General features: G+C 49.2%; 1 protein-coding gene across 1 annotated transcript; it reads left to right on the forward strand.

The window, feature by feature from the left end:
* The first annotated feature begins 3,550 nt into the window (after positions 1-3,550).
* Positions 3,551-18,564, forward strand: VWA2 (von Willebrand factor A domain containing 2). The gene is made up of 13 exons (XM_035330110.1): positions 3,551-3,781; positions 4,347-4,421; positions 5,438-5,571; positions 7,139-7,248; positions 9,821-10,015; positions 10,154-10,284; positions 10,854-10,986; positions 12,229-12,284; positions 13,135-13,242; positions 13,377-13,958; positions 14,218-14,769; positions 17,807-17,929; positions 18,443-18,564. The coding sequence occupies exons 1-13, from the start codon at positions 3,733-3,735 to the stop codon at positions 18,562-18,564; spliced, it is 2,370 nt and encodes a 789-aa protein (XP_035186001.1). The 5' UTR covers positions 3,551-3,732.
* The last annotated feature ends 5,293 nt before the right edge of the window (positions 18,565-23,857 follow it).

The following is a 23,857-nucleotide window of genomic DNA, read 5'->3' on the forward strand; positions in this document are numbered from 1 at the left end:
CTGCTCCTTCCTGAATGAGACAGTAGACTCTTGAGGTGGGTCAGGCATGGGATTCAGCACCTGCCAAGCTCTGCGGCTATTTGTGACTCCAGGAACCATGAAATTAATTATTTTCAAAATGTGTTAACTCATGCACTTCTCTCTTCCTCAGTTACACATCATATAGCTCATATAACTTTAAAAAGGGGCCCTAAATAACCCCTCCAGGTGTAGGGTCTGAATCTGGTGTTCACTCATCGATGAAAAGTAGCTGGAAAGCAAGCAGTAGGGAAAAACAAAAATCCCCCATCAAAGTAAGTAAGGGGAGTAAGTTATTTCATGGCTAGTGGTAGGGCAAAGGTCTGGTCTAGCTTTTACCTCTAGTTTTTGGTCCTGTTTCACCTGTTTTCAGACAGCTGCCCTCACTAGGCAGCATGTCCCAGGTGTGCTGAAATCAGCTCCACTCAGGCTCTTAGGCTGAGTAGATACAACAGCGTGACTCTGAACTGAAACCTAGAGGCAATTTTTAATATTTTTTTTCCCCTCCACCTCCTGGAGCTCGTTCTGCAGCTGGGGAAGGGGCAGGCGGGGATGGCTGAGGAGGAGAGGCCGCCTCAGCTGGCGGGGAGGGTGCATGCAAACTCCGCACCGCCGGGCGAGAGGGGCCGGGCAAACCCATCAGGTGTGCAGGGGCCGCGCGACGTTAAGGTAAAAATGCACCTCCAGCGACTTTATTTTCTCCCGTTTTGCTGATAACCTTCCGCGTCAGCGCTTAAAGATCTCACCTTTTGCTTCTTCTCGGGGGTGACTTCTCCCTCTCTGCTTTAAAGACGGCTGCGAGGCAGGCGGTGTAGGGGGCGGCGGCCTCCCGGTCTCCTCACCTCCTTCCCGGCCGAAATCCCCCCCCTGCAGCTGCCCCTCGCAGCCCCACCGAGGCCGGGGAGGGAGAAGCCCCCGGAGGTGAGGCCCTAACCCGGGGGGGACGCGGGGTGGGGAGCCCGAGGGGCTGCCGTGGCCCCAAAGCCCTGCCTGGGTCCGGAGACCCCGGCACCGAGGGGAGGCTGTGCTGGGGTGGCTTGGCCAGGCTTCCTGAGCACGGGGGGAAACGGGGCTGGGCTGCTGAAACAAGGAGCAGAAAACCGACCCTAGCCCCTGCTTCAAGGCTTTCGGCTGGCTCGTTTGTCGTGGGTTTGGGGAGATGAGCTGGACTTGTCAGGGCAGGCTTGTGGGCAGGTTGTGTCTGGTGGCCTCGGTGATGGCCTCCGTTGGAAGCCACAAGGCTTGATCGAGTCCCCATGAGGACTGAAGGGACCTGAAGTGGTGTCTGTGATGTGTCTGGGCGCTCGTAGTTCGTTAAGGAGAGATCATGAAGTGGCTTCTGCCTTTGAGAGTGCACAGAGCGGCTTTTCCTGGTGTATTGGCGAGGGGAGGGCTCTGGGTCGCAGCTGTGTGATGGGCTCTGCCTGTGTTCAAGAGGGATGAAGATGCCTTCCTCAGAGCTGCTACTTAAAAAATCATGAGGAAAGGAAAGGGAAAGGATGCTGCTTCCATGTCAGCTGAGTAATATGTGAACAGACATTAAAGTGTGGCTTGGAAATTGTGGAAATGGCTTAATGGGGGCTTCTGCTAACTTGCCTGCCATTTTACATGTTTAGTTTTGCATAGTGAAGATGAGGCATCAGCAGGAGACCTGCACCGCATATAAACATGCTTTCCCATTTCCCTTTTTTCTGGGCTGGCTGTGCTGGAGAGCCTGTGTGTGTGTAGGGCGCGCTGGGATAGCAAACCATCTTCTTGGGTGCTCCTGAAGGGGTCTGTTCAGTGGGGTCAGCCAAGGAGGTACACACAAATGAAAACTTAATAATAAAATTGATCATATCCTGCTTCTGTAGGAAAAAAAAAAAAAAAAGTGGAGGATTCCCACTCGCTGAAGCTCCTTTAGGAAGGGCCCACAAACCTCTGTCCTGAAAATGCGTGCAGGTAGCAGCTTGTAGTTTGCAGGAGTGGTGCCATGGAGAATTCCCAGGCTGTGCCTTCTCCCTGGGGGCTCTCAGAGATGCAGCAGGGGGATAAGGTGGTGTTAATTGTGCTTGGTTTTGTGAAAGGGGCTGGGTATGTGATGATCAAGAACATCCTGGCGTCATACAGGCTGAGATGAGGACAGACTGTCTCATGTTCTGAGAGCTAAATTAAATACCAGAGTTGAGGAAATAAAAGGATTTTTCTTCCCTTCCTCCAGCCTCTGCTGTAGGTAATCACTACAACTGACTGGCTAGAAAAGCTAGAATTCCTCTTCTGCAGGATTAGGTGTTGGGGAAGAGGAAGGACTGCCACAGCAATACTTATTCCTGCGCCTGATGCTGTGAGGTTTGTCCTTCCAAGCCAGCCAGCAGGTACCTGTGGTTTGAGGCTTCTATTAACAACCAGCTTGACCTTCCTTGGTGTTTTAAGGACAAATTCTTACTGCTGAGGGATAAAGCAGAACCAGGTCTTCCTGCTGATGTGCTCTGTGTTGTCCCAGCCGGAAGCATCCCCACCTGAGGGGGGTCAGTGAGCGATTTACCCGCACCACGAGCAGGTGCAAATGGTGCAGAGCAGACCCCAAACAGGCACCAGCTGTGGCCTTCCCAGACCTGCAGTGGGCAGCAGGGGACGATTACAGTGACTGCACCTGGGCCCGCAGCCTTGCATGAGATCCCAGCAGGGTACGTGACCCAGTCCTCTGCACGTTTTCATGACCTCAGTGTATTGTTTGCATGTTTGTTTTTCTTGTGCTGCTGTTGTTTTATCTCAAGACACCAAGTTCACACAGATCACCGTTCCCCTTTTCTCAGGCACTCCACGAAGCTTTTCTTCCTGGCATCCGCACTTGCTGAGAGCAAGCGCTCAGTGCTTGAAGTGCTCAGGCAGGCTCTGGCTCCTGGGGGTGGCCTCAGATGTGACAGCCAGCAATGGATAAAAAAGATGAGGCATTTCTGGGAACACTCCTGCTGCTCTAGCCACAGGCAAAGTCAATAGCACGAGCACGGCTGTCAGAACAAAGTGCACAATAAGTTTAGCACAAGCTCCTGGGTCAGAAAAGTGTCTTTTGTTCTGCAGCTCGTGGCTCTTGCAGGACCTGATCTGCAGTACATGGATTTTGACAGTGCCCCGAGTGAGCGGTGCTGCAAGATCAAGGTCCATGCACAGGAGCCCTTCTTTCCCTGGAGAGAAGAGGCTGTCAAAACCCTTACTCGGTGCAAAACCAAGGGCTTTGACTAAACAAGCTGGTTTTGTCAAGCATCTTATGAAAAATTAATCTTGTTTATCACTTGTAGGAGAAAAAAAAAAGCATCAGAAATTTTAGACTGATTTTTTTAGTGTGCGTTTGAGCAGCAGTTAAACTTTTCCTGTCTTCTTCTTTCCATGCCTCTTCATGAGGCATGAAAGAGCCTGCGGCTCAGTGTTGTCAAGGAAGGGGTGGGCAGTCCCCCCTTCACCTGCGAAGCCTGCTTCCTCTGGGCTTGGGAAGAGGATAGACGGGTATACAGGAGGAGCTTTCTGCCCTATCATTCCTTCTATTTTGATGTTTGTTTCCTGTTTCCCACTCTTCTTCCCAGGATAGCTGCATTCACTGCTTTTACTCAGACCGGACATTTTGGAGCTCTTCATGAGACAACCAGCAAGGCGATTTTAGCTGCAGGCAAAGAAACCTGCTTTAGGAATTGGATTAATATTCTTTTCATTTTTTTCTTCTCTCTCAGATTTGTCGCCATGAGCCTTTTGCCACTTGAGTCCGTCTGTGTTTTCCTGCTTCCCCAAGGTACGTTTGAAGTCGTCTTTTTGCATCAATGGTTTCTCTCTCAGATGCTTCCCGGTCTCCAGCTGGAGTTCTGTGCTCGGAGGTACAAGAGCTGAATCCAGGAGGTTTTCATTCAAGCCTCTGCAACGTAGCTCTACATGGACAGGGGAAAACAATACCTGGAGAAACAGCTTTTCAAATACACGTGACTGTATGTGAAGAGTCTATTTGAAACAGGAAAAGCTGATGCTATTGTTATGATATTAAAAGTTCGTAGATGTCTCCAGTTGCAGCTGTTTGGTGTGTCCTGTGGCTGCAGTCTTCAGAGCCAAAGCTCATGGTGAGCAGGGGCACTGTCCTCCCTTGTGCCAGAGCAAGGTGCTTGGCAAATTGTGTCCGTGTCCCTGCCAAAAGAAATTTCCTCCCGGGGGTGCTGATGTGCTGAGCTGTATCACCCCACATTATTTTTTGCAAGTGTGAAATCCGCCCAGCAAACCAGCATTTTTACTGCTACAGATTAAAGGCTGCATTTATTTATTTGTTTAAAGGCAGTTTCTGGTATTGATGGATCTGTTTGATCCCACAGTTTTGCTGGCGTTGGGTATACAAGAAATTCATGCCGACCAGGAGGTGATTGGCAAGATTTCAGCTGCTGGCCAGCGTAAGTTTGTTTTTATAACTCAAGTCTTCTACTTTCTGAATTCTTTTTTTTCTTTGTTTCTCTTGTGTTTTTGTTTGTTTTCTTTTTCTTTTGGGGCCCTATTACTTCCTAAAGCCCCCCCTACTTACAGACTATATCATTCATTCTCCTGTTAGACGTTTTCTATTGTCTGCCTGCCAATTTACATCTTTTCTTATGCCGGACATGCCCTCCAGCCCCATCCCGTAGCAGTGCCGTGTGTTCAGCTCAGACTTTCCATCCTGGTGTGCTCCACGTGGACGTTTCTCCCTGCTGCACATCACCACCAGCCCTGTCCCTGTGTGCCCTACCAGAGGGATGAGGGGCTTCCCCTGCAGCACGATGCCTCAACAACATGCACAGAGGAGCCGGCGTGCTCCTGCAGGCAGGGGTGACGCAGGGACACGGCCCAGAAGGCAGGACAGTGATCAGATCTATGTGAAACCCATTTCTGTCAGCACCTTGGAGCTGTGTGGAGTTTGTGTTTAGAAAAGCGGAGCGTGCTTTGAACTCTGTGCTGTAGATAAAACACATCTGGCTCCGCAGGGCCCGGCGTGCCTTGCAAGTGCCTGCCCTGTGGGCTGGGAGAGCGGCTCACTCCGCGGCTCACGATTTCGTTGGATGCGCTCACCAGAGCTGCCAGCTCCCTCGATTCCACAGAGCCCAGGGGGCCGGGCTGGGGAGCTGAAATCTCAGGTGGAAGCCTTGCACACCATCAGCTCTGAGCTGTCCTGGTCAGAACAGGAAGGAGATCGTGCAGGGTTTGGGTTGGGAGTGCGGGATCACCCCACTCTGTGCTCTGCAGGTCCATTTGTGGTTTTCCTTTTTTTTTTTTTTTTTTTTTTTTTTTGCCATTTACTTCAGAGACTGATAAATTCAGGTCCTTTCCCTTCCCCATTTTTTTTTTTATTTGTTTTCTAAAAAACCTGCCTGCCCAGCTTCTGCAATTGCCTCAGATCCAAGCGTGAGCCCACAGCATCTATCTTGTTCTCTCCTAGTGATGCAGTGCTCAGCCGCAGTTGATATCCTTTTCCTCTTGGATGGCTCCTACAGCGTTGGCAAAGGCAGCTTTGAAAGGTCTAAGCACTTCGCAGACAAACTCTGTGATGCCTTGGACATCCATCCAGGCAGGGTGAGTGTCAGGAATGTCTCATTTTAGTTTCAAGCAGCTCGATGATGTGTGGGAAGGCCAGTGATAGCATGCTGAGTGAAATGGCAAAATTCATCCTGGCAGCTCCCACGGGGTCAGCACATTTATTCAGAAAGATGCAGGGAAGGTTTGTGAAGCAGTGAGGCTGGAGAACTCATCTTGATTCTTCATGGATTTAAGCAGTTCCATTTGGTCTTGAGAAAAGATGTAATCTTTCAGGTGAAAGGTTCTGATTTGTGGTGTGGTTATTTGTTTGTTTGTTTTCCTGATTTTTATTCGATTTTGGATGCTCACAGGCAGACTACAAATGGTAGCACCTTCTGGTGTTTTTTTACCCTGGAAAGCAGCAGAATTAGTCTCTGGCAAGTTCTCTGTAGGGATGGTAGAGAGGTCCTCTGTAGGGGGGTCTCTGTAGAGGGTGACGGAGCACTGGAACAGGCTGCCCAGAGAGGCTGTGGAGTCTCCTTCTCTGGAGATACTGAAGGCCCGACTGGACGCCTACCTGGGCAGCCTGCTCTAAGGAAGCTGCTTTGGCAGGGGGGTTGGACCCAATGATCTTTCGAGGTCCCTTCCAACCCCTTCAATTCTGTGATTCTCTCTGTAGGGTTGTGAATGACAGTCTGCTGGCCCTGCTTCCAGAAAGTCCCTACTCCAAAATAAGCCCAGAGGGCAGAACAGGAGGAGTTCATGCCAGCTGTGTACAGAGGCATTTGGGAATCTGTATGCTGCCACAGGTCTCCACGATGTCATTGTGCTCCTCACCTGCTAGTGGACCTACTAGTGGACCTTCTCTGCAGCCAACAGGGATGTTGCTCACAGGGGAGGTTTTCACTCCTGTGAAATTTCCCATTGCAATTTGGTTAAGGACAGGTCCCGGCTGGAGGCTCCATTCCTTCATCCCTGCAATATTTGCAGATTTGAGGAGTCATTTTCTTAAATACCAGGCTTCCCCATGTCTTTCTGTTAATCCTTACATGGGACTGAAAATCAGTAGCCTTTTTACCTTCAAGATGTCACATTCTGTAACACTTCTTGTAAGGCTTCAGTGAAATATTCTGGATATATAGTGCAATATAGATAATTTAGTTTGGTTGCATTTTCAGGCATTTTCAACTATAGCATGTGGTTTTAGAGGAGGCAGTGGAAAAATAATTGCCTTGAGTTACCTGCTGTGCTCGGAGCCGGAGGGAGCTGCTTTTAGTAATGGAAAGATTGCCCTCGCAGTGTCTAAATGGTTTGGTGTAAAAGGTGTTATTTATGAACTTATTATTATCCATGAGACTACCAGCTGCTCTGAATGGATAAATACAGATCCTGAGCTGCCTGCAACTGCAGCAGAGCACCCAATATTGTCTGCAGCTGAACTTTTGCCTTGTTTGTAATCAGTGCAGGTAATGCTGTGGTTTATGCTCTTTTTTAAAGAGTGCCAGTGGTTCAACATGCAAAACAATGTTTTTTGTGATACAATTTACTGTTTCTAAATGTGTAAATTGATCAAGACTCGCACCTTTTTTTTTTTTTTCATACTCTTTTTAACCTTTTCTTTTAGGTCCGTGTGGGACTGATACAGTTTAGTTCAACTCCCCACCTTGAGTTCCCACTGGATTCATACCGAACCAAACAAGAAGTGAAAGAGAGAATCAAGAGGACCATGTTCAGGTTAGCTTATTTTACGGCTCTTCTCTTTTTCTAGGCTATGAATGATCTCTGGACTGAGAGTTTTCCGAGATCCAGGCATTTGCACCTCAGCTCTGCATGTACCACTGCAATGCCCGCAGGAAGGAGGATGAATGACCGGTGCCTGTGGTCCATAATCCACAGCCTGCGACAAGTGTGCATGCTGCTCTCTCTTTGTCAGTGCAGGCTAACAGGGGAGAAAGCTTCCAGTGTCCCACTGTAACGTAGTAGATAGGGGAGAGTTTCTGTGCTGGGTGGTGGCTTACATCCTTCCTCCTGCTGGCAGGAGGTCCTGGGGCACTCTGCTGCTGTTTGCTGGGTTGTACAGTGAGAGGTTTGCGCACCCACAGTTGGGGGCTCGCAGAGGAAAAAGCAAACGTGGCCTTCCCACCTGGCTGAGTGCTGGCAGGACAGTGTGCACCTTTGGGTTTTGGTGGTTATGATTTCCTTTGACCTAGCAGGTAGCGATGAATTGCTAGCCCATCAAAAGCTGTGCATGCCTTGCATCTGCTGAATTCAAGGGAGTTGGGTTTTCAGGCAGAAATTGGGCTTTCAGACAGAAATTTTCTTCCTGAATGTTATGACTTGGATGTGTTCCCATGGCCTCAGGAAATGGAGTCAGAAGCCCAAAGAAACACTGTTCTCAGAGGCTCTCAGCATCCAGACTTTTCATCTCCAAGAAATACATTTGGATCTGCAAAGGGCCTGACAACCAACCCAAATAACACTTGTTTTGGTGACAGATGAAGTATTGATATGGCCTGCGAGTGCTTTCTCTTTTGTTGATCTGTGTTAGGGCAAAAGGTTAGCTCAACTTTCTTCATGGATGTCTGCTGCTCTCAGCATGGTGTACATATTGCGAGCAGTGTGACCACTTCTGACCTCTAAGCAAGATCAATTAACTGGGTTTTGTTGCAGTGCCCTTGATAAGCTTATCAAATCAAGAAAACCTCTTGTGTTAATGTTACAGGAAAAACTTGCCAGAAAAAAAAAAAAAAAAAAAAAAAAAAAAAAAAGAAAAAAAAAAAACAAAACCACACTCCTCTTCCTTGGCTATCATTTAAAAGTCTGAGAGCAGAGAAAGCGAAGCAGTGTTTGGTGTCTGGCACTGCAATTCTTTGACAACAGACGGATGCTGACAGATTGAACAGAAATAATGACATTGTGCTCAGCCATTTCATCTAGCTTAAATGAAAAACTGACATTTCGGAGTAGATAAAATAGTTATGGATGGATTCCAGTTGGCTTCTGAAAAAGCAGGGTGTTTGATGTCTTGGTTGAGAGCTTCCTTGACATGCTCCTGGCGTTTCCCAACGTCAGCCCCTGTGCTGGGCACAGAGCTGAGAGAACTTGAAAGAGGCAGCACCAGGCTGCGGTGAGGCTTCTGTGATTTGTTTGGAGACTGCTGGTCTTCTTCTGCGAATCTGATCCAAATAGCTTTTGAATGCATTGGCCCATCTTTTTGTTGTTTTTCCCCTGGAAAGTAGCAGTGTTGGTCTCTTTTGTGGGGCCAAGCAAGAGGGAATGAATGGTTTCCTGGGGAAGGACAAGAAAGGGCTGATGTGGACAACTTGTGTCGTGTTTTAAATGGCCCCATGCTTGTTCCAGGTGATCCCATCTCCAAAATGAGAAGGGCTGGGGACAGCTTGTGCGAATGTCAGGGGCTGGTGCACCTTCCCTATCACACCCATGCTGCTGGCATGCAACCCAACAGATGAGGGTGTTGCTTTGAATTGAATTTAGTGTAGGTTTAGACAACTGGAGCACCAGGTGACTTTTCTTTATGCTTACTTTAGTAGTGTAAAGGGCATTGGCAAAGCCCTGATGAAGTCGTGCCTTGTATTCAGTCCTACTGAGTTTCTGGGAATACACTAAGAAGCTTAGCATTTGTATTTTCAGGAGGTTTCCTACAGGATAGACAAACGACTTTTGTAAAAAAATAATAATAATAAATTGAATTAAACCTCAGATCTCAGGTTAAGCAGGGAGAAAGAGGCAAGGGCTTTCTGCCCACTGCCAGCCTGCAGACTCTTAGCCACAAGCTGCACCACGAGGCTCTCGTCTCAGAATGGCAGGAGATCCTCTGGAGGGAAAGGGGTGATATGTGACGAAAATGTATAGCACATTTATGTGTCTAGAGAAAGGAAAACTTTGGAGATGCTGGTCTTTGTTCATTATGTCCGTTTCTGACTGGAATATGAGAAGTTGCTGTTAAACTGCTTTTCCAAACCACATTAAAGAAGGGGCTTTAATTTCCAAATGGAAGAACAGAAGCAGTTGTCATAGCTGGAAATAAATATCCTAGAGTGTTCTGTTGTGTTAAGTCTTCTTAATACAGCTCTGGGTTGGAGAGGAGAGAGGTAAGGATGGATAGATGGACCTGTGGAAAGATGACAAGAATGACAGGATTGGATGTCTCTGTGGATGCCTGGCATGGCAACAGACAGAAATAAGTGACGTTCCTTCCTTCCAGATGTTAGAAACATGGAAATCAGCAATAGCAAGAGAAAAAGTTTGATTTCTGCTTTTCCAATTTTATCTCCCTTCTCTCTAGAGGTGGGAGCACAGACACGGGCCGGGCTCTGAAATACATTCTCCACAAGGGCTTCCCAGGTGGCAGAAACTCGACTGTCCCTGAGATCCTGGTCATCATTTCAGATGGAAAGTCCCAGGGCAGTACCGCAACGCCTGCCATGCAGGTGAAGGAGAGAGGGACCACCGTTTTTGCAGTGGGAATCAAGTTTCCAAGGTAGGAGCCTCCACAGCGTTGGGCATGAAGGCCCAGCTCACCGAACGGCAAGCACGGGGCTTGTTTTGGTACTCAGCTCCTTGGGGACCACCTAGGGCCCGGTTACATGAGCGATTGAACCCCCCCATTGCTTGGCAGGTGGGAGGAGCTGCACGTGCTGGCCAGCGAGCCCACCGAGCAGCACGTGCTCTTCGCTGGAGATGCCACCGACGCTGCCAATGGCCTGTACAGCGCCCTCACCGGCTCCGTCTGCCACGCCGCCACCCCAGGTAGCCCCAGCCCCGGCTCTGACCCTGCCACTGCGTGAGAAAAGAGGAGGTGGTGTCTGAAATGCTTCTCTAGACCTGAAAGGTCTTAGACCTAAGTCTTGGTGTATCTCTGTTCACCTCTCAGAATGGGAACGCCAGGCCTCACTTATATTCGCTAAATCTCCTAATAGACTTGGCTGTGTGATAAGGGGAGGCCACCAGGGTCTCACAAGAGGTGGAAGACCTACCCATGTGGGAACTAGGGTGGCCCAGAGGTAGAAGGAAATCAAACACATGAGTAAAAAAGGCACCAGAGGAGCTGAAAAAGCTGCAGTGCCACAGCAGTGCCAGTATTATAGCCCGAGCAGAGGGGGCTGAAGAGTGAGTACCCCAGGAGGCAGGGCAGGCTGTGAGACTGACAACAGAGAAATTCTCTCCTGGAGTCTCATTGAGGGCTCTTTGAAGCACTGTCCTGTACTGTTGGCAGGTAGACGAAGAAAGCTGGTTTGTTTCAAAGGGGTGCTCCACTCCCACAGAGACTTGGTACTTTCAGGCAGTTGACCCCAGTTTGAGTTTTCTTTTTGCTACAGGCTGCAAAGTCGAATCCCACCCTTGTGAACGCAGGACCCTGGAGACTGTGAAAGAGCTGGCTGGAAACTATGTCTGTTGGAAGGGCTCGAAGCAGCAAAATGCAGTGCGTGCTTCGCTGTGTCCTTTTTACAGGTGAGTCAGACACCCACGGATCTCAGAGTGAGAGGGACAGAGAGAAAGAAGGGACATACAGCAGTGAGGCTTTTGTCTGACCGTGGCTTTATGGGGATGAAGATCCCTAGGGACACTGGAGCAAGCATGGAGCATAGACCTAGGAAGAAGCTACCCCTGCTCTGACCATTGGCTGATCTGAGAAGGGCCAGAGGATGAAATGAGGTACATAAGGAGAAGATGAGCACAAAAAAAAAGGTTATAAATGTAATTGGGATTAGTCTTCTACCTGTTGAACTGAGGTGCCTGGAAGTTTACATGTCTGTGCCTACTCTGCGCTACAGAGGGTTTCTAGGTCTGGCTCCCTGTGTGGGTGCTAGTTCTGTTTTCCTCCCTGCAGGCTGCTTTCCCTCCAGAGGAGCCCCTTCTCCTTTGCTTGAGTGTCCTGGGAGGGACTGTCCTGTGCAGAAGCTCCAGGCACTGGTAGAAAATACCCGCAGTCATAATGTGGCAGTGCCAAAATCGGGATGCGAGAACAGAGGCACTTGTTAGATCAGTGGCAGTGAGCTGGGCGAGGGGAATTTCCTCTTGCCCACAGGGGAGGCTGCAGCTGGAAACCCACAAAGTTTGCCAGGTCCTCCCAAAAATGTCATCACTGCAGTCGATACAGTAGGGAAATGCTTTAAAATGAGCTGTGACGAGAAAGGCAGCTTCTTGCTCTCTTTGCTGATAAAAAGAGCTGAGTGAAAGTGGTGGTGTAGTGGGGAATTGGTAGTGGGGATATTTTCGCATAAAGGGTTTGCCTCATTTGTTTGTTTTAATACCAGGCAGTCAGGTAAATGTTTTTAAGTCACTTCATATCTGGGCTGTGCTATGAATGGCCTGTTTCACAGATATATTGGGGGATGATTATACAGACAATTTCAGGCATGTCCTGAAGTTTAACATCTCTTCTGTAACAACTAAAAAAAAAATAAAAAACATCATTTGAAGCCTTAAAAATATGTTCATAAACTTTAGGCATAAAATGTTGAGGTAGAGTTCAAAAGCAAAAGAGTAGATTTGATAAAAAGATCTGTATTTCTTTCACCACCCCACTTAGAATACTTCTTTATTTGAAATACTTGTTTTGAAAAATTGCCTTTTCAAAAGAAAATGTGTTCCACTGAAAACATAGTGAGGTCAGCCTTGAAGGTACCTTGTTAATATTTAAATTCATGGTAGATTTTATTCTCCTGTTTATTATTAAACTTCCTATTTCAGATGGAAAAAAGTCTTGATAAAACACACATCCAGATGCTTCCGAACTGTATGCCCAGGTAAGGTTATACCTTTTTTGAAATGTTATTTACCAAGCAGGAAAGGTAATATATAAAGAATAAAAAGACGCAGTCTTTATCCTCACTTCTAAAAATTTTGTTCTGAGTAAAGGATTGTGATCTGCAGCAAGAAGTTGATATTACATCCCATTTTGTCATCTCATGGATATGTATGACCAGAATTCTTTTGAATTAAAATATCTCCCCATCTTTCCTCCTTCCACCAGAGAAGTCGGTTCTCTCCTCACCTGCTCATGTTGCTGGGACAGGGGGTTGCCCTGTTCCCGATGCCTGTGGAGAGCCACAGCCCTCCATCTGAGGGTGTGCAGGGTGGGATGCCTCCACTCATTCACTGGGTACCATGGGCATCATCAGTTTAGCAGGGAACCTGGCACTTGCTATTTATCAGCTTGTTTTTGTGACAGTGGAAATAACTACAGAACTTGAGCTCTAGGCTTAGCCTCCCTCCCGTTGCTAGTTCAGATAACAGTGGCTTTGTTTTCTTTGTCAGTGTAACATTGTCCAAGCAACAAGCCAGACCTTTCCCTTCTTTGCTGGTTTAAATCTGGAAGGACTGCAAGGAGTTTAACTATTTTGTATTTACTTCATTGGCATTATTGGAAAGCAAATGCAGTGAGGTCAGTCTGGTTTGCTGTCTTCACCGCTGTCTGTTTGAGAACCCTCCCAGTAGAGTGAGGGTGCACATGGCCCTGCGTTAGCTCCAGCTGCAGGATGACGGGCTGAAGTTTGACCCCTTTCCACACCAAAGACCATTCTCGAGCCGGAGCAGGATGAGAAGGGGCAGGCTCCCTGCTGACTCCCCATCTTTCCCTCCTCTGGTCCTGTTTAGACCCTTGCGACTCCCAGCCATGCCAGAATGGTGGCACCTGTGTCCCAGAGGGGCTGGACAAATACCACTGCTTGTGCCCGGTTGGGTATGGAGGAGACGTCCACTGCGGTAGGTGTGAACCTGTGCTGTCCCTCCTTCCTTCTCAGCTGGGTCCTGCCTTGGTGGTGCGGGTGGCAGGGCCACAGGAATGACTCCAGGGGTCAGTATACACTGTATACAATGCATTGCTCTCTCCCTTTCAGCACCAAAGCTGAGCCTCGAGTGTGGCGTGGATCTCCTTTTTCTGATGGACAGCTCAGCGGGGGTCACACTGGAGGGGTTCCTGCGCTACAAGGCGTTCCTCAAGAGGTTCCTCCAAGCGGTGGTGGGCCAGGACTCACCAACAAACGTGGGGGTGGCCCAATACGATACTGACGTCAGGATACCCATTGAGGTGGGACAACACAAGGATGTGTTCGGTCTCATGAAGAGCATCGATGCTTTGAATTTTGGTGGAGGAGGAACCCTAACGGGCAGAGCCCTGCGGTACATTGCACAGCGTGGTTTTAGGAGCAGCCCAGTCTTTGCAGATGTGCAGGATGATCTCCCACGCGTGGTTGTCTTGCTCACTGACTCCAAGTCCCAGGACCCAGTGGCAGAAGCTGCCAAGTATGCAAGGGACCGAGAGCTCTTCTTGATTGGTGTAGGCAGCAGCTTTGTGAGAGCAGAGCTGGCTGAAGTGACCGGCAATCCGAAGCAGACAATTATCTACTCAGATCCCCAGGATCTGTTCAACAAGATCCCAGAGCTGCAGAGGAGAATCTGCAGTGTGGACAATCCTGAAGGTAAGAGAGCGTTGAAGGGATTTCATGATAGGTTTTTCAAACTACTGAACTCCACTGGTCCTTGTTTTGCTTTTGTCAGTCATGGATTCAGGCTTTTTATGATGGAGCTGTATCTACTGGTGTTAAAGTGTCTTAGATCAGCCTTCACAGTGATCAGTAGTGATGAATTTTGCCCATCATTTGCCCCCACTGTTTTTTTTGGTCAGAAAGGAGTACATACATACCCTGAAAATTACATTGTTTGCACCCTTCTCTCCAGGCTGCCAGGCACAGTCTCTTGACCTGGTGTTTGCGGTGGATGCCTCAGCTGGAGTTGGCCTGGAGAATTTTCTGCAGCTGAGGGACTTCATCAAGAGCAGCTCTTTGCACTTCAGCATCAACCGGGATGTCACCCAAATTGCCCTCGTGGCCTACGGCAGCAAAGCTCACACCGTGTTTGCTTTGGACACCCACACGAGCAACTCAGCTCTCCTCCAAGCCATCGACCAAGCGCCTTTCCTTGGGGACTTGCCCTCTGCCGGCAGTGCCTTACGCCACATTTACGGTGATGTGATGACAGTGCAGAAAGGAGCACGGCCTGGTGTCAACAAGGCGGTGGTGGTGCTCACAAACGGAGGTGGCACGGAGGGTGCAGCTGCCCCAGCTCAGCAGCTGAGGGACAATGGTGTCTTGGTGTTTGTGGTTGTCGTTGGAGATGCACAGAGGGACACACTGCTGAGGGTTGCTGGGTCTCCCACCTACCTGGTACACATCTCCTCCTATGAAGACCTGCGGCATTACCAGGACTTTATCACTGAAAGGATCTGTGAAGGTGAGAACATCCCAACCTCGCTATTTGTGCTGATGCCAGGTGGTAAACCTCATAGAACAGGCATAGAGGGGAGTTTCTTCCATAGCCCTTGGTGTTGTGGGTTTTCTGATGCGTTAATGAGTGCTCTTGGTGTTGTCATGTGCACTTTATGCCACGGTCTCCCTGTCTGTAGAGATCTGATGATTATCCAAAGCAATCCTAAAGGAACAGGAACCAACTTCCCCAATATTCAGTGCAGTTGGTGAGGTCAAGCTTCATGTGACTGGCTCTTTTCAGCCCTGCCAGGTCCAGGTTCTGCCGTCACTGAAACACAAAGAAGTTGCTCATTTTCTGATGTTGCTTTACATCTGTAGAATTTGCTTGGTGTTACTGTACCTTCTGAAGTGTCGTTAGGAAGGATTAAGGGGATGCATTTCTGCAGCCAACAGTGTTGCTCCCTGAGCGACATCTCTGAGCGCTGGTCTCCCTGAGCGAGTGTCCCACTACGGGACACTAAGATTTTGTTTGCATTGCACAGGATTTAATCCTAAATCCAAAATCTGTCTGGTTTTGGAGCCTGCAGACTGATAAATTGAGGTCTTCTGACACCTTATGCTTAGTTCTGTTTGCAGGACTAAATCCTTATTCCCAAAGCATTCAGGAGGGCAGAATTTTCAAACATTCATGTAAATCTCATGTCTGTGTGCTTTCTTCACAACTTCAAGTTCTGAGGAGCAGTCCCAGCTGGGAAAAAATGAATAGGGAAATCAAGTTTGAAACACGTGTGTGCTGAGTGTGAGTGCTTGTGTTTGAAATGAGCTTTTCAGAACGGAAAGCGGCCCTGGTTTGCAGATGGTGGTGGTGGAGAAAGTCCTTTTAGTTCCTCGCTGCTCCAGCTCATCTCTCCCCCGTTTTTAAATGCCATGTCTTATTTCTCATTGGTATCAGTTAAACATTTAGCTCTTTGGTCTTGTTATGCTTTAACCCGTACGTAGGATCAAATGAAGAAGCAAGTTGAGCAGTTCTGTGATTAACAGCACAATCAAAGGTCTCTGTCACCTATTGGCATGCCGTGGCTCTCTCACGTTTAGAAAAAATGACAGAGCTGGCTCTTTGGGACGAGGAGCCCGTCTCCTGGCAGGCCTCTGCAGGCAGTTCCTACCTGGAGGAGATATTCAATGTGCTGCTATTGCAGCGGTATTTTCAGCTGTGTTATTATAAAAACAATCTACTCTACCATGAAATTAACCACAAGGACACAGATGAAGGGGAAGAGACAGCAAGGTTCAGTGATTCAGGCTAATAACATACCATTTCCTGAGACTGAACCGTCGCTTTCATTTCATGTGCAGGTAATCACTGTCTGTACTATATCGGCTGGGACCCAGGTTGATGTAAAGATAAACCCTTCATTCACTCTTCTGCTCTAAGTCCAAGACTTAATAACAGAATCATTGTCTGTGAAAGGACTTAAAAAGAAAGACTCGTGATAAAAGTATGTGAAAAACAGGCCCTGCCTCTGGACACCTGGAGTATTGTATTTATTACGAGACTTAGCTGAAAAGAGACCATAAAAATGACCTGGGGTTTAGGAGATCTTAGGAAATAATTATATAAAAACTGATTAATAGAGAAGTACGTGCATCATCAAAGGGTAAACTCCCTGAAGTGAAAGAAGCTGATTTAAGGTGATATTGTGTTAACAGGAGGCTTGAGTTCAGAGAAATGGTGCCTGGGCAGAATAGCATGATTCCCCCATACAGGGGCCCCCGGGTTGTGCGGTGTTCCAGGCATGGAGGGAAGTGGTGGACACCAGGCGTGTGGAGCAGAGCACCAGGAAAACTCTTAGGGGAGCAGCCAGGGCCTGGGAGGTGTGTGGTGGGTCTGAGAGGTCCTTCTGGCTTTGGTTGCCGGCAGCTCAGCCACCCTGTGATGAAGGCAAAGGCACCTGTCCCTGGGGATGTGCCGTCAGGCAGGACCACGTCTGGGGTGTCTCACCACAACAAAAAGGCTGTTGAAGTCAACCTGACTCCACGTAAAGTCAACAGGAACTGATTGAGATCCCTCAAATCTAGGACTGGCGTCAGTGATAATTCTGCCTGTCTTCGGTGTAGGGTTGAGTGTTGACGTGCAATCGTCGTTACCTATACAGGGGGAATGACTACAGCATGTTGTAATCTGTAGTAACCGTTGTGATGGATAGAGGATACCAGTTGTATTCTTTCCCTCTCCTTCCTTTCCTTCTCCCTTTGTCTGCTTTTCCCGCTGCGGAGCAAAGGGCGAGGCTAGCGGGTGCAGACCCTACACGGCGTGGTTGTTCCCTGGAGGAATTTCACACCTTCACCAGCGCTGCAGCAGAGGTGCCAGAAGGCTGGAAGTGAATTCCTCTGGAATGCTGCTACGTAACCTAACGCGTTCACAGCATGAAACGCTGCCAGCCCTGCTGCCAGCTGAGGCCTGCTCCTTTTGGAGGGCTGGGAAATCTGTCCCATATTTCACAAGAACAGAGCTAATTACAGTGCAGGCTATCGTTGCAGGCTTTTCTCTCAAATCTCCAAGAAAAAAGCACTGAAATATTTCCCGTATTGTTTCCCCCCCGTGCCACCCCTGCTTCCCTGCTGACTTCTTGTCCTTGCTGCCCTTGGCTATAAACTCAGGTCCTCTCCAGGGTGAGTGGGGTTTGAACTCCAGGGGCGTCTGGGCTTGTAAACTGCTTGGAGCAGGGCATGTGTCTGGATCTGGGGGGCTTAGAGGTGCTCATGTCTTCAGTGCACAGCTCTGAAGATGCTTCCTTTTAGATCAGAACACCTAGCAAAGCCATCCTTCCTCTTCTTGAGCTTCAACACAGAGGAGTCTGCCCTCTGTGTACAAACAGGGCTGTAGGCTTATGCCCTCTGCCGTGTCTGTGTGCTTCCCATCCTGCTAGCCCCAGCTGACATCTCCTGAGGTTGGGGATATTCAGCTGCTGTCTTTTTGGAAGCGTTCCTGATAGACATGTGTCTTAGTGATTACCTCTCTGTCGACACGCCTGACCCTGCTGTCCTGCTGTTTGTTGCAGAAGCGAAGAGCCCCGTGAGCCTGTGCAAACCCAACCCGTGCCTGAACCAGGGCGTGTGCATCCTCGGGCCTGGAAGCTACCACTGCGAATGCCACGGCTGGGAGGGACCCCACTGCGAGAGCAGTAAGCCTCAGCAGACAGCAGCTGCGCAGTTCAGCCCAGCCCTGCTGAACTACTCCCAGATGCCCACCTCTCCCTTGAGCAGAGACGTGGCTGTAACTCCCTGACAGCTCTCTGGTGGCTTTGGTGCTGGTGTAGCCTATGTCACCCAGAGAGCAGAGAGGTTTGGGATGCTGAGGGCATCTCTTGGGAATCTGCACCCTGTTTTATGCGTTCACCAAGCAAGCTGAAGCCCAAGAAGGTGTAATAATTTTGGTAGTCTTCCCCTCCACTCTGTTCCCCTTTCCCCTGAGCCCTGCTAAAAGAAACGAACCTTCCTGGACTCCCGGGATGGAAGGCTCTGGCTGCCCTTTGGAGGGATGGAGTTATCTCTAACTCTGATAGTTATCTATCGTTGGATAACTCTTGGAGTTATCTAATGGTGTTTGTTAGGCTGTGAGGTGCTGAGCTTATCCCTTGGTCCTATCCATCTGTGGATATCCCTTATCCCATCTGTGTTTCTCTCCTCTGCAACAGGAGCTCTCCGGGGTGACTCTCTGAGATCCCCAGGCCTTCCTCCAAACTCCCGTGCACAGTGGGGACCGAGGGCTTCGCAGCACTTCTCCAGAGCCCAAAGGCATGTGGACCACAGACACTGACGTGCAAGTACCCCGGTTCTCCAACACGGACACAACTCCGTAGGCCCCCTCTGGCCTGGACAGGGATCAAGGGACCGGCACCGAGACCGTGCTGAGGACGTTCCCAGTTGCTGCATCGCACAAACTGGGCTTTCCGGTGCTTGCTTTCATTTTGAATCAAGTAAATATTTGTGTTTCAGTATTTATTGTTGGCATTTTGCATTTCCTCATCCAGATTCTGGTGCTGTGGGATTTTTTAACAGACTTCTCAAAAGATCTTTGAGTTAGTCTAAAATTATGTGGGAGTCTGAGCAATGCTGGAGTTTCCACTGATGGGGGATAGTATAGATTGCAGCGCTGTTCCCAGTGCACAGAGATTTTTAAGGAAGTATTGAATCAACTGAGCCAATAAGCTGGATTAGACTCTTAGTCAGCTGTAATCTTGATGCTAGTTTTTGGATCAGCCTGAAGATTTGTTTGTCTTTCTAAATGTGACTGCTTGATACCTTGATACCTTGGCCAGAATTAGTTTTCAGTGGAAAAACTGCAGAATGAAATTACTGGCTCTTTTTTTTTTTTTTTTTTTTTTTTTTTTTTTTTTTCTGAGGAAGATGCTTCTTAGTATTCTCTTTTCTGAGCCTTTTGAGCATCACCTCACAGTTAAGGAGGGAGCACGGCTGGGGACACTGAGCTGGATCCTGAGGTCTCACAGACCTGGTCAGGACCCTTGGTGACAGCTGGCTCCCTGGTTCGGCAGCAGGTGATGCAGTGAATGGCTTGTTACCTGCAGGAACACAAGTAAGAGGAAGGAGATCTGGTCATGAGTTTCTGTTCTGTTTTGTAAGTTGCCTGTGCCACTTTCTTCTCTGAATTTATGTGGACTGATCTGATGTGATTAGTTTCACAGGCATTTGGTAGCTGCCTCTTTTTGATAAGGAGAGAGGTTTGAAAACAATTGGTTTTGCAAGAGCATTCAATGGTTTGTGCAGCCCCAAAGCAGAGGGCACAGAAGAGGAAGAGGCCTGGACATCTCTTCCCAAATCTCATCCACCATTTTATTTCTCTTCCTGCTGGCCACTTCTTTGCTGTTGACTTTGTGTGGTATGTGGTTTTCCTTACAGTTTTCTTTTTTGGATGAGCCTCGTGGCATTTCTCCCTCCCCTCATTGCTTTAAGCTGATCTTGTCCCCAGCACAGCAGCAGTTTCTGCAGCACAAACGGGGCCTCTGATGGGCTGTGATGGCTCACGTGTCTCCAAGGGCACTTTGGCCTCACGCTTGTTAACAACTTACCAAAGGATCACTGGATCAGTTTGCCCACGGAGCTATAAGCCTTGTATAATGGCTCCCCAGGGCCCGAGGTTCACACTGTGGTGTTTTCTCTGCTGCTTTTCCCATGGCACCCGTCACCTCGGAGGAGCCAGAGCAGCTCTGGACAGGGCTGAGGCAGGGACGTGACTGTGACTTCCAGCCCTTGTGAAAATTGTGTCTGATGTTCGCAGAAGAGGAAAAATACCCTCACCCAGATGTCCTGGCTCAGCGTTTGAATAGTAACATTAGATGTACAGAGAGAGACCCAAATTATTCCACAGGTTCATTGTCAAAGGCACAACTGTCTGAGGCACTCTTCAGGATGAAAGCTGGCGCCAAGACAAGAGCGATGCTATCATACCTTGCGGAGAAAATAGGGGAAAAGGGAAATTCCTCTCTCTTTTCACTGTCACTTCAGTAGATTGTCTGTGCCCTTTGGTGCCTAAGGCACAGCAAAACAGCTTTAGTCAAAGGAAGAGCTGACATTTGGATAGGAAGAGAATTGAATCCTTTCAATTACTGACTTAGGCAGGGCTGTAGCTATGCATTGCCTCTGCTATAAAAGTGTCAGTTGTCTCTTGTTACAGGGAGAATGGGCTCCATCGGATTCACAGTGAGCATCTAAAGCCGTGGTTTGTGTTTTATGGTGCAGAAGCACCCGTGGGGCCAGCTGGATTCCAGCCGAGCTGCTCAGAAATCTCTTCCTGGTCTCCCTGCACATCCTCTGCCATGTGATGGGTCAGAGGGACTGCGGCGTTTCACCCTCGTGGTGTGGGGTTTGCAGCTCTCTGGTGATTTCTCTGCCATAGTTTGTCCAACAGCGCTGCTTGTTCCCTCCTCACAGCCTTTTCTCCTGCAGGATCGGGCTTCCCTCTCAAACCATGAAGCATATTTATTTACCTTGCTTGGCGCACAGCTCTGGGGCTGGGCTATGCTCAGCCTCATCCAGGTGTTTGGAACCTTTCCCTTGCGTCTCTGTTCCCTGCAGGATAGTTTGTACGGTGCTGCTGAGCATTTCGGCTTGTGGCAAATGTGGTTTGGGTGTAATCTGTGCGTGCTGTCTTCATTTTAATATGTGGCTAGCAAATGCATTGCTGAAGCATGTGGGCTTTACTGGGACTGCTTCCTGGGTCCAGAGCTGGGAGAAACCTTCTGCTGTGTTGAAGCACAGACAGACAAAGCCCTCTGGGAGATTCAGGAGCTACAGACTGCCAGCTCTCGTGCTGCAAACAGTATTTTAATGCCAGATGGGATACATCTAGCCCTGTGCATCTGATCGTGAGGTAGAGTTGAGATGAAAGCCTGGAAGAGTTTCAGGGAAGCTGGTTCCTGTGCTCCACCAGATTTCCAGAGGCGTGCACCTCGGTGTCTGTGAAACCCAGCCTCTGGGTGAGTGAGGCAGGGGTCTGAGAGCCTCAAATGCCTCAGGGATCCCCATGTGAGAGATCCGCACGTGCTGCACCTGTGACCTTCCTCCTTCCTTCCTCGGGTGGTTGCTCAGCCATGCTCTGCAGAGCCTGCTTGCAGGGTGCTAGCCGTGCCCTGCAGGGTGCAGCCCACGCTGGGCTATGTCCACCGCAGAGGAGCAGCTCTGGATGCTGGGAGCAGCCCCGCAGAGGTCGCCCAGGACTCGCAGGCACTGGTATGCCCAACTTGCATGCATGACACAACCCAGCTTGGTCTCAGGTGACTGCGGTTCCTCGCCTCTCAGTGCTCGTTTTTGCATCCACAGCTTTCCCTTTCTGTGGGGTTTTGCCAAGGGAGAGCAAACGCCCAGCAGCAGCAGCCCCACAGCTCTGCTTTTGTAGGGGACAAAGCGCTTTGCAAGGTAAGGGGGTGTAAGGGCAGCGGGAGGAGAGGGGAAAAGGCAAAGGTCACAAAGGTCAGGGGTTGGGATGGTCTTGGAGAGAGCTGCTGATCCCACAGGCACGTAGCACAGTGCTGAGCAGTCGCTGGAGTTGTTTTATTTTTATTTTGGCTTTTTTTTTTTTTTTTTTTTTTAAATTAGAGTTGAAGATCCTGGCTAGCTTCTAGGCCCTTTCTCCTGCAAATTTTAATTAAAAATGAGTAAGTAAAAAAGTCAGTGGCGTGGGGCTCTGCTGTGATCCCTTATTGGGTTCACTCTCACAGACTTGCTTTGAATTGAGTCAGAAATGTTTAACAAGAATAAGTCTGATGGGGGCTCGTGCCCTGGAGGCTGGATGCTGCTTGCACTTGGCACAGCCACTGAGGGGTCCCTGCAAAGTCCACAATGATCCTGTCTGGCTTAGCAGGGGGCGCAGAGGATGAGACCTGTGCCAGCTCTTTGTGAGGTGTCTGTGCTGCTGTTACTAACACCCGTGGATGGCTCTTACTCTGCAGGATTGCTGGAGGAACCTTCACTGCTCACGGGCCACGTGCTGACTGCAGGGGAGACGCCATTTCCTCTTAAAAAACTGGGATTTAGGTAAGTGCCACGAATTTCACCCCCCTGTAGGTGTTACCTTCCCTCTGCCCTTGAGTTTCTTGCACAAAGCAAGCAAAATCATTCCTGTTGTGACTGGTAAATACGTTGTGCCTAGTAAATATTTGTTTCACAAAGGGGTCTGGTTCGGCATCTGTGCTGTAAGGACAGGCTTCAACAACTTTCTTTACTAACCCTTTTCCTTCCTTTCCAGCTAAACCCCTCCCTGCTTGTCCCGACAGCGATGGCAGCAGGCACCAAGCGCTGCACACAGTTGCTACCTGGTGGTGAGCGGGAGGTAAGGGCCTTCTGATACATTTTTCCTTCTGTGCTGGTTTTGTGATGAGGACTGTGCCGCTGAGCCTGCTGCACGTATTCACGCAAACTCCTTGCTATTTTTCAGTGGGTTAGCTGTCAGAAACATGGGGTTGGCATTGCTGTCACTGTAGAGGACTAAACTATTTCAGACAGACTTTGTGGACTGCATAGCCAAGGAACTCTGTAGTAACTGTGTTGGGGTTTGAAGTGCATGAAAGCTACTGGAAAGTAGAGCAGGGACAAGGCCTATTACAAATAAATTACACTGGTAATAATATACTCAACATTTTATTATAAAACCCTCTAAAGCGCCACTTTATAGCTCACAGTTACGACAAAGGAAATGCCTTGAGTTAAGAAAACAATGGGGACACAGAGATGTTGTTTAACTTTTTTTTTTTTGTCGGGAACCACGTGCTGCTCAGGACTCGCCTACGTTTACCATCACCTGGCGGTCCCAGCAAGACCACCGAAGCTGACGGGGCTGCAGTGCAGGCAGCGGGGCTGGGTACCACTGTGAAATGGCTGGACAAGCTCTGGCAGATGACAGCGGGGTGCAGGGTCAGGGCATGGTGCTGTGTGTATATTTAGGAGGTGGACAGGGTCTATTTAGGGTGTGGACAGGGTCTCCTGCCAGCTCATCGTGGGTCAAATCAAAAGGTTCGTGATGGTGGCCATGGCCTCTTTGTGCTTTAGAGCTGAAAGGCTTCAGGGTCCTGAGCGAGCAGTGGCAGCAGTCGATTTGCATGAGTTTTTCCTATATGCAAACCATGCTGAGGGGCAGGGCTGACAGCTGGGGCTGGTGAAACCCTCCTGAGGCCTGGGATTAGCAAATTCCTCAGCTTGTGCCACAGTAAAAACAGGCACAGGGGCATTCTTGCCGCTGGGAGTCCCTGCCCACGTGCTTTGCTGCGCCCAGGCTCCATGGCAGCAGCGAGCATCCTCCCGCACCCCTTCATGCCCCAGCCATCAGGCCTCTGTTCAGGAAGGAGAGGCCTCATTTGGAGCCGGTCTCAGGCCCGTCAAAGGCTTTCAAGGGTTAGGAAGGCACAATGTTTTGCCTGTCTTTACTCTGTGTCTGGGTGCAGTTTGTCAGCCGCAGGACCCCAGCGACAGCCCAGCTGGGTTCTAGAGCTGCTTTGGCTTTGCAGGGTTGGAGAACAGTGAGGCCCTGCAGTCAGTTCAGTTACCGAGCTGCAGGGCTGAAGGACCAGTGGAGGAGCCAGGCAGTGGTGCCTGCAGGC

Source organism: Oxyura jamaicensis, chromosome 6, assembly GCF_011077185.1.
Source record: "Oxyura jamaicensis isolate SHBP4307 breed ruddy duck chromosome 6, BPBGC_Ojam_1.0, whole genome shotgun sequence".
Lineage (NCBI taxonomy): Eukaryota > Metazoa > Chordata > Aves > Anseriformes > Anatidae > Oxyura > Oxyura jamaicensis.

What these genes read in the sequence shown, in the direction of transcription:
- VWA2 (XM_035330110.1), top strand. Translation starts at nt 3,733, where the DNA reads ATGAGCCTTTTGCCACTTGAGTCCGTCTGTGTTTTCCTGCTTCCCCAA. An exon ending in TCGCTGTGTCCTTTTTACAG is followed by an intron (nt 10,987 to 12,228) that starts GTGAGTCAGACA and finishes TTCCTATTTCAG; the next exon opens with ATGGAAAAAAGTCTTGATAA. An exon ending in GGGACCCCACTGCGAGAGCA is followed by an intron (nt 17,930 to 18,442) that starts GTAAGCCTCAGC and finishes CCTCTGCAACAG; the next exon opens with GAGCTCTCCGGGGTGACTCT.